This window comes from Neolamprologus brichardi, chromosome 20 (genome assembly GCF_056152115.1).
Source record: "Neolamprologus brichardi isolate AB-2024 chromosome 20, ASM5615211v1, whole genome shotgun sequence".
NCBI classification, from domain to species: domain Eukaryota; kingdom Metazoa; phylum Chordata; class Actinopteri; order Cichliformes; family Cichlidae; genus Neolamprologus; species Neolamprologus brichardi.
In genome coordinates, this window is record NC_142123.1 from 25,821,974 (window position 1) to 25,833,467 (window position 11,494).

The 11,494-nt window shown below is 38.0% G+C and overlaps 1 protein-coding gene and 1 pseudogene across 3 annotated transcripts; one reads left to right on the plus strand and one right to left on the minus strand.

The window, feature by feature from the left end:
• The first annotated feature begins 329 nt into the window (after positions 1–329).
• On the plus strand, positions 330–5,076 carry LOC102781666 (cell division control protein 42 homolog). Of its 3 annotated transcripts, none has more exons than XM_006794197.2 (6): positions 330–435; positions 969–1,118; positions 1,206–1,278; positions 1,367–1,476; positions 2,900–3,097; positions 3,955–5,076. In XM_006794197.2, the coding sequence occupies exons 2-6, from the start codon at positions 1,014–1,016 to the stop codon at positions 4,042–4,044; spliced, it is 576 nt and encodes a 191-aa protein (XP_006794260.1). In that variant the 5' UTR covers positions 330–435; positions 969–1,013; the 3' UTR covers positions 4,045–5,076. The 3 variants fall into 3 exon arrangements, with proteins under 3 accessions (XP_006794260.1, XP_006794261.1, XP_035765081.1); XM_006794198.2 differs by lacking the exon at positions 3,955–5,076 and adding an exon at positions 3,268–3,873; XM_035909188.2 differs by having other exon boundaries at positions 337–437; positions 980–1,118.
• Positions 5,077–7,622: 2,546 nt separating this feature from the next.
• Positions 7,623–10,139, minus strand: LOC148097001 (F-box only protein 6-like; annotated as a pseudogene).
• Between the last annotated feature and the right edge of the window lie 1,355 nt (positions 10,140–11,494).

Here is an 11,494-nt window from a genome sequence, read left to right on the forward strand (position 1 = left end):
GAGGGGATACAAGGTGAGAGGACTTTAAGAAGATGACATCATAACTTCTGCAGCATGAACCTCGCGCTTAACCTCGTCTCGAGATACTACGTATTTTATAACAACGTGAGAGGAAGTCACCTTTCAGTCTAAAAGCAAAGAAAGGAACGTTTGAAGCGTCATGCAAAAGAGTTTGTGCATCATATTAAACCTATATACAAAGAAAACGCCTTAGAATAAAAAATTTACTTTCAGGTTTAGAGAACTAGCTTTTACAATGAATGGGTTTTGTAGCAACATGTAAATGTTTTACTTTGAAACTGTTGTCCGGTATTATTCCGTCTCGCTTGAAAGTCGTAGTCGCATACTGGCTGTACCAAGTTTTTGCTCGCTGGTGCCAACGCCCGGCGAAACAGACTGCTTACGTTAGCTAGCAGTGACACAAGAGGGACACGGGTACGTAGCTAAAACATGTAACTGGCATATTGGGAAGTTGTGCAGTCGTCTGATTTTGTTTGTGAACTACGCTTTTCTATATTGACCTCATAGAAACTAATGGAGCGTTTGTTTACACCCTTACGTTATCCGACTGGCTGCTAAACTAGCTAACAAGTTAGCATTACGTTAGCAGAGTTTGCTAAATGATGCGCAAACATGATTCAGTTGCCAGTAATTATTTAAGTAGTTATCGCCACATTTTGTGACTAATCTAAAAAATGTTTACATACACTAAACGTGGGAAGGTAATTAAATGAGTAAGCAAGTCATTAGCTAACGTTAGCCATCAGACAATATTGTTGATAGCTGGGTGTGACTCTTAGCTGTTTAATTCTAGAAAACTCCGCCGTTCCACTTGGGTTCCATCGTCTCATTAAGAAGTTATTCGCAGTGGATACGACAGAACATTTTAATAGCTTAACTTTGTCTCTAGGTGTCTAAAATATTGAATATTGGCCTAACCTTTGTCAGTTGTCACCTCCTCCTTGCAGGTAACGTGATAAACGTGATTGCCAGCAGCTTCAGAAAGCACAGAGATGCAGACTATCAAGTGTGTGGTGGTGGGTGATGGAGCAGTGGGAAAAACCTGTCTGTTGATTTCATACACCACCAATAAATTCCCCTCAGAATATGTACCAACAGTAAGTTCTCAACAACAACAAAAATGTTTTCACTTCAATGTGCATCGTAGTTCAAAATATTCTGACATGTAACTTATTCTATCGCAGGTGTTTGACAACTATGCAGTAACTGTAATGATTGGGGGTGAACCATACACCCTTGGCTTATTTGACACTGCAGGTACAATTCATTTTAGTTAAATGTGTTCGTTTTATTTAGTCTGTCTCTTGGTAAATTATTTATGTGTATGTGTGTGGTCTCTCCTTAGGTCAGGAGGATTATGACCGGTTACGACCTCTAAGCTACCCGCAGACTGATGTCTTCTTAGTGTGTTTCTCAGTTGTTTCACCTTCCTCGTTTGAGAATGTTAAAGAAAAGGTATATGATTTTATTCTAAATACAGAATTTTTTTTTATTGAAACCCCGTAACCTGAGAAATTCCAAAATGGTCAAAATAGTAAAGAACATAAAATAGTGATAATGAAGACAAAGACAACGGTTCTAAATACAATTTGGGTTTATGAGTTCTTTTATTGAGTCAAGTTACTTTAAAAAATGAAGGAAAAAGGTTGTTATTGTCTGTGTTGCCTCACTCTAAAAGCAGATCAGGTTACCACAGATAATGGTCCTAATAAAAGAGGTTGGGGGGAGTTTGTTTTGGTTTTTGTTTGTTTCGAGAACCAGACAACTCTTGCTGCTCCCTCCCATTTCTTTCTTTCTCTCTTTCTTTCTTTTCTCAGTTGCTGGATAATTTATACTTTGATCACTTTGGAACAGGTTTTGTGGGGAGAAATGCCAAGTCACTGATATGGATTCACCAACAACCCACTAGACCAATACCTCTAACCCTCATGTAGTGGCCTCCCACTATAGGATGTGAGGGCCGCCCAAAACAACTTTAACTGGTCTAGATAAGTAGAATTGTAAACAATATGCAATAACTTTAGAGATAAAAGAAAAATTTATTGCACACAGAGCAGAAACACTGCTTGACCCTGGCCATTATTGACCCTTTCTGAGCCACCATGGCTACTTCTAATGAGGATCATCCTGAGCCATCCGTGGTGTCCAAGGTTATGACGAGCATAGTTTAGGAATAGTAGTGATGGTTCTAGTTTTATTATTGTGACTTTTTTTTCCCCCTATCGCTCTATCCTATAAATAATATCAATTTGGACTGAATAGAGCCTCACATTTCCACATAACCTCACAACACGTTCATACACATGCAGCTCACTCACACGCACTAATTTTAATGAAATGTGAAATATGCAAATGTATACCTAATGTATGCATGTTTTGTTTGTTTTTTTCTCTCTGTGTTTCTCACATGTTCTCTTTCATTTTTTTTCTGTCAGTGAACTAGGTTACAATGTTGTGCTGTGATTTCAAGACTGTACTCTACTCTATTGTAGTATGTAACTCAGCCATACATGTTATGTGAAAATTAAGATAATATGGTTTGGTTAACACATTCTCTTCTGAAGACACAAAACCCAGCCTTAGGGGGTCTAAAACTACTGTACTCTTACCGCTGGTTCTAAGCCTGGATAAATGGGACTTTAACAGCAGGTGTAATTTCTATGCTAAGTCAATTTTGGACCAAATTAAAATGTGACGACCCCTTGTAAAAAATAATGGAGAAATTGAAAGTGCCTATTTTAATTTTAGGAATTGTAGAAATAACTGGTTAGTTTGTGGGTTTCTTTTTCTCTGTGGTCCTCCAATAATAGAAAAGTTTCTGAAAATGCAGATACAGATCCCTGTTTTTGATGAGTTTGTTTTGTTTTTTCCCCACCAGTGGGTTCCTGAGATAACTCACCACTGTCCCAAGACCCCTTTCCTGTTGGTAGGCACTCAGATTGACTTGCGTGATGACCCGTCTACAGTGGAGAAGTTAGCCAAGAACAAACAAAAGCCAATCACTCCTGAGACAGCAGAAAAGCTGGCTCGTGACCTTAAGGCAGTCAAATATGTTGAGTGCTCTGCTCTAACACAGGTAAGATCTCTCATTACACAATACACTAAAAACTGCTTTAACAAGCATGTTTCTAAATGCAATCTCTTAACATGGGTAGAAGTGCTTATGTTTTGCTAACACCACTTACCTAAAAACTCCCATCTAACACTGTGTACCTGTCTTTCTTCCTCCTTTTCCTCTTGTTGTAGCGGGGATTGAAGAACGTATTTGATGAGGCTATCCTAGCTGCTTTAGAGCCCCCCGAAACTCAGAGAAAGAGAAAATGCTGCTTGTTCTGATGTCTTCTTGAATCTTGCTTTGCCTCTCGATCGTATGCTGCTCATTCATTGTAAACAAATGTCTGTTACTAAAATAACCCCCATGCTCTTTCAAACTTTAAACCTCTGTACCCATTAACCTTTTTCCTTTGTTTCATGTGTGCTTTCTTTTCAACTAATCTCAATAATTGTCCATGCTGCCTAATGACGATGGTGCCAATCTTTAGTTCTTCACCTTGCGGACAAGTCTGTGTAACCTGACATGTCTTTGAGGGGTGGTGGGTTGTTTTTGTTGGGGTTTTTTGTTGTTTTTTTTTTTTTTTTTAAGCAAACATTCCCTTACATCAGCATTGAGCTCATCCGTTGTACCCTATTTAAGCATCAGTGCTACTGTCTTTGACAGTAATATCTCTTTTTTTTTTTTTTTCTACTGCAGCATCAAAATTTTCACAGGCTTTTGTCTTTAAGACAACTTGATCACGTGGAGAGACTTGTATAATGTTATTTCAATAAATGAAAATTTTGATTGCCATGCTCCATTTTTACTCAGCTTTCTTTTGCGCTCGCATATTTCCAGAAAATGGCTCTGTTTTGAATATTAATGTTTTGTTTCCACAGAAAGGATTAAAGAATGTGTTTGATGAGGCAATACTGGCTGCCCTGGAGCCACCTGAACCTAAGAAAAGACGTAAATGTGTTCTGCTCTAAGTTTCGCAGCAGTCTTCACACCAGTTTCCAAATCTAGGTTAACATACTGAAGAGGTTTTCTGCACAAGCACATTCCACTATAAGTAGAGATATTTTTAAATATTAGCCTTCTCACATACTTAACCTTAAAACATATTTTGTGTAAGGCTGATACACTTTGTCATAATTTGATGCCATTGAAATTTTGTACACAATGTGAACACTGAATGCTGACACTTAAGAAAATTCTAAGGAACACTTAGAAGTAATGTTTTGGTTTGGCCACGTTATCTTTGCAGAGGTTCTCTTGCAAAAGAAGTAATTATGCAAAGATATTTTTTATAGAGCTCCTGTTTCAAGAGTCCTATAAAAAAGAGCTTTAATAAAATCCCTTAAAGTTATAAATTTGCATTGACTTACTACTTAGGTGTCTGTAGTTGCAACATACTGTAAATCCTGCTGTCATAAAATGCTTGTTTAGGGAAAGCTCCACTTAATCCTCTCAACATAGTCTTAAGGTAAATGTAGGAAACCTAAAGAAATATGGAACTTCTGGGTATGTTTTTATCTTCGGTCTGATAAAAGTGGAAAATCTATTTCACTGTTACTATGAGTTTGAGTACAACTATATCCCAGTCATTTGCTTTTTCTGACAAGCATCAAGGAGACAATGTATGTCCTCAGTGATCATCAACAGATGGTAAAGTTAAACTTTGTGGAATGCTTGGCCAGTGACCTATATTGTAAACTGCAGCACCATTAACAGGTTGAGATCCCGTGGAAGTTATTAAATTACTTAACTGATAATTATTGCCTTTGACTATCCATTCCTAGATTGTGGGCTTGAATTTAATTTGTAAATATAGTGAAAGTAACTCGTAACTTATTGACTGAAAATTTGTATGTCACTAATGAAAGACTGAAAGAACCTTAGCTGAAATCACATTAACCAGAATATATTTCTCTCTTATTTTTTATTCAATTTCACAAAGTTGGGACTGTATTTTTGTTTGTAATAAAGGTTCACAATAAAGCAGTATTATGATTATTAAATCCTACTTTCAATATTTCATTTTGTCATGTTATTAGATGGTTCAAACTTGAGAACCTGCCTATAGTTACACATACATGCGTTTGAACTACCAAAGACATCAAAACAGATTATTTAGTCATTTTTTGATACAAATTTTTTATTATCAATAAGGCACAACAGGTCAATGCAAACATAGTTCTATTGTTCGTGAGCCAAATAACACTTCTAAAGTATTACAATAGAATTCAGATAAACCCAGGATAATCTCATTATTTGAGGCATTATTGCCACCCACTGACGCCTTCATGCAACTACAAATATGTTCTCACCCAAGTTTTAAAGTATATGAAGGAAAAGTCAGACACAACGTTCAAAAAGCCTGAGAGCAAAGCTGTATTTTTTTTTCAGGAATTGCAATAGCTCTTTGGTATTTAACCAACCTTAGCACAAAAATATGGTGATGTTAGAGATCCCCCATTGTGGAGTTTGTAGTCACTGTGGCTACATTACATGAAGAATGTTTCAAATGTTTTCTACAAGCCTGTTTAGATTTATACATGTGCACTGGTGGGGGAATAAAAGACATGGTACAAAGTAACTGTAGAGCACAACAATACACTTTCATGAATACAGTATATGGTTTAATGTGTTAACATTTAAGCTCACATTATCATTTCCAGTTCTCACGGAAAGTACAAAAGGCAGGTATCTTTAAGGCAAATGCATAGGTTTGGTTTAGGGCTGTAGCAATAATGTAAACAAAGTCACACCGCCAGACAAGCAAGTCAAGGTACACATTAACCCTTTCATACATGAATTATGACAACCTCAATCATCATCCTCATTTTTTCATAAGTATTTTTATTCATCTTTAGGCATGAAAAGATGAATAAAATACTTAAGAAAAAAATCCTGATTGAGGTTATCATAATTCATGCATGACAGGGTGAAATAATAATTACAATGAAACATGTCATACAGGTATAGCAACATTAAACAACCAGTGGGTGGCAGGGTATGGAGTGACACATCAGTGTCCAATGTAGTAGTGTATGTGCAAGTATACAAACAACACTGACACAAATACAAGAAAACAGCCTTTGAATAGCTGCAGTGACCACTATACGTGAAAGGGTTAAATCACTGGATACTCAGTCATCTCACGGAATACAAACATAAATCGTATAGAAATCATATTTTCACATTATTTGACAGAAACCTCATATAAAGCCAAAAGGACAGGTTTTGTCCCCAATAACTGTGTAGACAGTCTAAAGCAAACCAATCACTCAGTGGAAGTAACTGGCTCCTGGTTCAGTAAAACTCAGGTGCTTGTGTCTGAATTAGTAGATGTTTTCATAAATGCCTGAAATTTTCAGGTGTCCCATTACATCTGGCATAAAGGTAATACAGCATTTTCATAAAAAAACAAGAAATCACCCCGGAAAAACAACACGAAAATACAGTGGTGGTAGTTTAATGGTGTGGGGCTGTTTAGCTGCCTCAGGACCTGGAAGGCTTGGTGTGGTAAATGGAACCATGAATTTACCAAAACATCTATTTCCCAAAACATCCTGAAACAGAATCTCCTGCCATCCATTCATGACCTCAACCTAAAGCACACTTGGGTTCTGCAGCAGGACAACGATCCAAAATACACCAGCAAGTTCACCTCAGAATGGCTTAAAAAACACAACAACAACAACAAAATGAACACTTTGGAGGGGCCTAGTTAAAGTATTGATTTAAATCCGGTTGTGGCATAACCTTAAAAAGGTGGTTCATGCTCAATCAGGAAGGGGCAAACACTTTCTCAAACCAGGGTATACAGGTAATAGCTTTTCAGATCTACATTAAGTCATGCTTCTCATTGCACCATAACGTCTCAGGATGATATACACACACATATACAAAACTTTCTATTCCAAACCTTGTGCACATATATTAATCATAGCTCCAGAAACATGAATGGATGATAAGTAAGATGTAAGAAGATAATGTACAATTGTAGTCGAACTGTCAAAATATGATGCTGTTGTGGAAGTTTTCCACTTAAATAAAGCCTGCAGACGAGCGGTGAGCGGTAGCTAACATTCTTTAATCCAAGCACACAAAGACAACATACAAACAAGCTTGTGGAGCCCCCATGACCGCGGGACAGACGGTCAGCAGAGTTCTCACTGAGCCTAGCATGGCTCTCAGTTAAATACCTTCTCCAGGAACAAAAGGCAGTACACAGCTGTTTCACACCTTAAGGTTCACACTCCCTTGCTACCTCCCAGAGTCCTCGAAGAGACAAAAGACTCTTCCTGTGGAGTTCCTGTTTTCCCCCAACAGCCTTACTACACCCCCTACCATTTGTCTTACAGTATGAGTGTCAGACATGTTAATACAATAAAATAATGTCATTAATATCTAGGTGAAAGAAATTCCTATACAATGCTAACTGTCAATATAAAACAGTCAAAAAACTGTTTTATCCATTTTGTTGGTTTAAGATGCAAAAACATCTAAATTAAAAGCAGGTTAAATAAGTTAAACATGATTAGTATAATTTCAGAGAAAGTTAGTAAGCACATGTTAAATGAATCCCACCGACTACATATGTAGTCTGTGTGTCCAGTGTTGGAAATAACTCAACAGAGCTGCCAGTAATGTGAATAAATGTCCTTTCCACCACCTTAAATCCTTCCCTCCATGTGTAAATCAAATGCATCTCACTCATGGTCCATATTTATGAAACACATAGGTAATCTGAAAAACAAATAATCAGTCAGACAAAAGTTGTCCTTGGGTTTTCATGCAAGCGTATTGTTGTCATACCTGTTTCCATTCTTCACGTCCCGCGCCACGGTAAATAGTCTCAGGTAAAAAGATCTCAATAAGCTGCTTCTTTTGATCTAGCAACTCTACCCGGATATCATAACTCCCCCCACAGTCGAAACGTGTAAGAATCCTAAATAAATAACACAATACAATGAAAAAAAATCAAGAATACTTTTTTTTTAATCTACACCATATTTGATACACAAACATGTATCAATAATCAGTTCATCTTAGACTGAACTTTATGAGTACAAACTGTGCCTGGTGAGCCATATGTTTAATATTTAAACCTCAAAAACCTCTAATGACACAAAAACTTCTAATTACATAGTACTTAGGTTGGGAAATAGATTTTTTTGTAATTTTTTTTTAACATTAGTGTTATTTTCATGTGCTTTTCATTTTTATCCAATGACATTTCCCATTTTATATGGAACATGGCCTTACTTATGAACAGTTACACTCACTGGCCATTCAGAAATGCCTCAATTTTTCATGGCATAATTTCAACAAGGGACTGGAAAGATTCCTCGCGGACTCTATTCAAATGGTCTCCACAGTCAATCATTTTGCTTACATCTACTTTTCTTTAATACGATTAGTTATTAATAAGCAGTCTGTTAAAGACCCCATGTTTATTCTCACCAATCAGATATTTTGATATCTGGTTGGGCATGATCCATAACAGATGGACTGTAACCTTTCTTCTCCAAGTCAATCAGCTGTGACTTTATGCACATTCTGTAGGAAACAAAAATGGTTTTCATGCTACATAATGTACACACACACATTAATAAAGCAGGATTAATTGTTCAGATGCATCAGAACTGTTAAATACTCACTCAAAAGAGGTCACAAAGTTTGCTTTGATTGTTTCATCTGGATGTGGTTGCCTAATTTCCTTAGCAACCCATCTATCACCACCATTTCTCAAGATCTCCCAGCTGTTTAGTCTTTCTACAAAATAAGTAAATAAATAAAATAAGCCATAACGAGAGTTTAACGGTTTTGCATTTATTAAGATTGATCATGCCACCTTGTTAAGTAAAACTTGTTTTGTGGGTTCTTACCTGCTCCGTTTGGATTTTTGAGGAGATTTCTTCTCTTCTTGGACAAGAAGTAAAACAACTTCCAGTCTTGTTTTTTGTTTTGTTTTTAAATGAATTTAAACGGTCTGGTTCTGTGGTTAATTCATAAGCTGGAATGGAAGATTGCTGCCACTCTCCCTTCTTGGCCTGTGCACTGAGAATTCTGACAGTTCATATGACTCAGTATATCAGGTATGACTCAGTTAAACTAAATTTGTAAGCCAGAAAAAATCAATATGTTGATCAATTCTTAAATAAGCTTGACTTAGAAGAAAGAGACCTAATGTTTAATAATCTAAATTTAACAGTTTCTTTTTTGGTGCAGCTGAGGACGCTATATTGTTCTTTCTCCTTTCCTCTGTGATTTTTTTTTTATGTTTAAATCATGTTTTTGCTTATTTTTGGTTTGTTTTTTGATGGTCTGGGAGCAGATACAGTGTCTTTGGTGATGGGGGGGTGACAGAAGACGAGAAGCTGCAGAGAGGTATGCAAGACTGTAACACTGCTTCCTTGTTCCCACTCTCCTGATTCAAAAAGGGGGATGAATCACAGGTTATTCCTATGCCATCAGTTCCATGGAAGAGAACTTCTTCCTTTACTTTAAACTAGGTGACTTTTTGTCCAAAAAGGCAACTAGCGACTTTGGCTGGTGTTATTGGAGACTTATGACGACGTGAAAGCACGTAACGTATCTCAATAAACAGGGGGTGCTGCCGTGAGCACCTCGCCCGTGCCAAAGAGCTCACAGGCGGCGGATAGTCCTCGCGCAGTAGTCACCCCCAGGAGATGTTCACCCTTAAGCGTGTAAACTGCAAATGAATTGCGCATGAGCGAAGCTCTACTTTTTGTAGATCACGAGGTTTAAAACTACTTAAACACACACACACACAAATAAAACAGTAACTCCGCCAAAGTGCCTATTTCGGGTCACTTTTTCCGATCCCAAGCCCGGATAAAGGAGGAGGTTTGGAATTGTGACATTAAAAACAATAATTGCTGATTACTAAATAAATTTAATTTGTATATCTAAATATTTTCTAAATGCATTTAACTTTAATGTCTACATTCAGATATGTGTCTGACGCTGTAGCAGCTGCTGAGGACTTCTTCGGCGGACTTTGGTCTGAGTCCGAGCTGCTGTGACTTTCATCCATAGTGCTCCTCTTCATGTCTTGGCTAACGGTCCAGGAAAATAAACCATTTCCCGTATTCCCAATTCCCACGCGCGCCACGCGTTTCGTTTTTATTGGATGTGATTTAAAAGGGGGGGGGGGGGACCCATCATGTCATCCATTTATTAAAAACGTGATAAACAGCAGATTCTAAACTTTTCTTTTCTTTCTTTTTTAAAATTTATTTAAGATATGTATTGGAATGTTTCATTCCAAGACTGTAACATAACACATTATTCATTTATACTGCAAGTATATACGAATTGAACATTTTATTTGATGGGATTTGCAGTCGTGTCAGCATAGACTTAAGGTAGATGCAAGAAGCCTCATAGAATATGGCGTTTCAACGTTATGTTTATCACAGCTCTGACAATATCATAGAAACACAGTAAAACACAATACAGGCTAATCCAACCCCGAAAGAATGCCAGCCCACACCATTACTGACCCACTGCCAAACCGGTCATACTGGAGGATGTTGCAGGCAGCAGAACATGCTCAGTGTGAACCTCTCTGGCAAATGCCAAAACACCCTGCATGGTGTTGAGCTGCACAACCCCCACCTGTGGATGTCGGGCCCTCATCCCATCCTCATGGAGTCTGTTTCTGACCATATGAGCAGACACATACACATTTGTGGCCTGCTAGAGGTCATTTTGCAGGGCTCTGGCAGTGCTCCTCCTGTTCCTCCATGCAAAGGCGGAGGTAGTGGTCCTGCTGCTGGGTTGTTGCCCTGCTACGGCCTCCTCCACGTCTCCCAATGTACTCGCCTGCCTCCTAGTCGCGACTCCATGCTCTGGATGCTACGCTGAAAGACACAGCAAACCTTCTTGCCACAGCTCGCATTGATGTGCTATCCTGGATAAGCTGAGCCACGTGTCTGGGTTGTAGACTCCGTCTCATGCTACCACTAGAATGAAATCACCGCCAGGATTCAAAAGTGACCAAAACATCAGCCAGAAAGCATAGGTACTGAGAAGTGGTCTGTGGTCACCACCTGCAGTACCACTCCTTTATTGGGTATGTCTTGCTAATTGCCTATAATTTCCACCTGTTGTCTATTCCATTTGCACAACAGCATGTGAAACTATTTGTCAGTGTTGGTTCCTAAGTGGACAGTTTGATTTCACAGAAGTGTGATTGATTCATCTTCTTCTTCATCACTCACTGTCACTTTTAAGTATATGAAGGAAAAGGAAAAGTGAAATAAACCCTTCAAAAGTGCTTGAGAGCAAAGTTGTAGTTTGTTTTTATCCCGGGATTACAATGGCTCTTTGGTATTAAACAAAACAAGAACATCAACAAAAGAAAACTGTGGTGATGTCAGACGTTTGTAGTCACTGTGCCTA

What these genes read in the sequence shown, in the direction of transcription:
- LOC102781666 (XM_006794197.2), top strand. Translation starts at nt 1,014, where the DNA reads ATGCAGACTATCAAGTGTGTGGTGGTGGGTGATGGAGCAGTGGGAAAA. An exon ending in CCTCAGAATATGTACCAACA is followed by an intron (nt 1,119 to 1,205) that starts GTAAGTTCTCAA and finishes ATTCTATCGCAG; the next exon opens with GTGTTTGACAACTATGCAGT. An exon ending in TTGAGAATGTTAAAGAAAAG is followed by an intron (nt 1,477 to 2,899) that starts GTATATGATTTT and finishes TTTCCCCACCAG; the next exon opens with TGGGTTCCTGAGATAACTCA.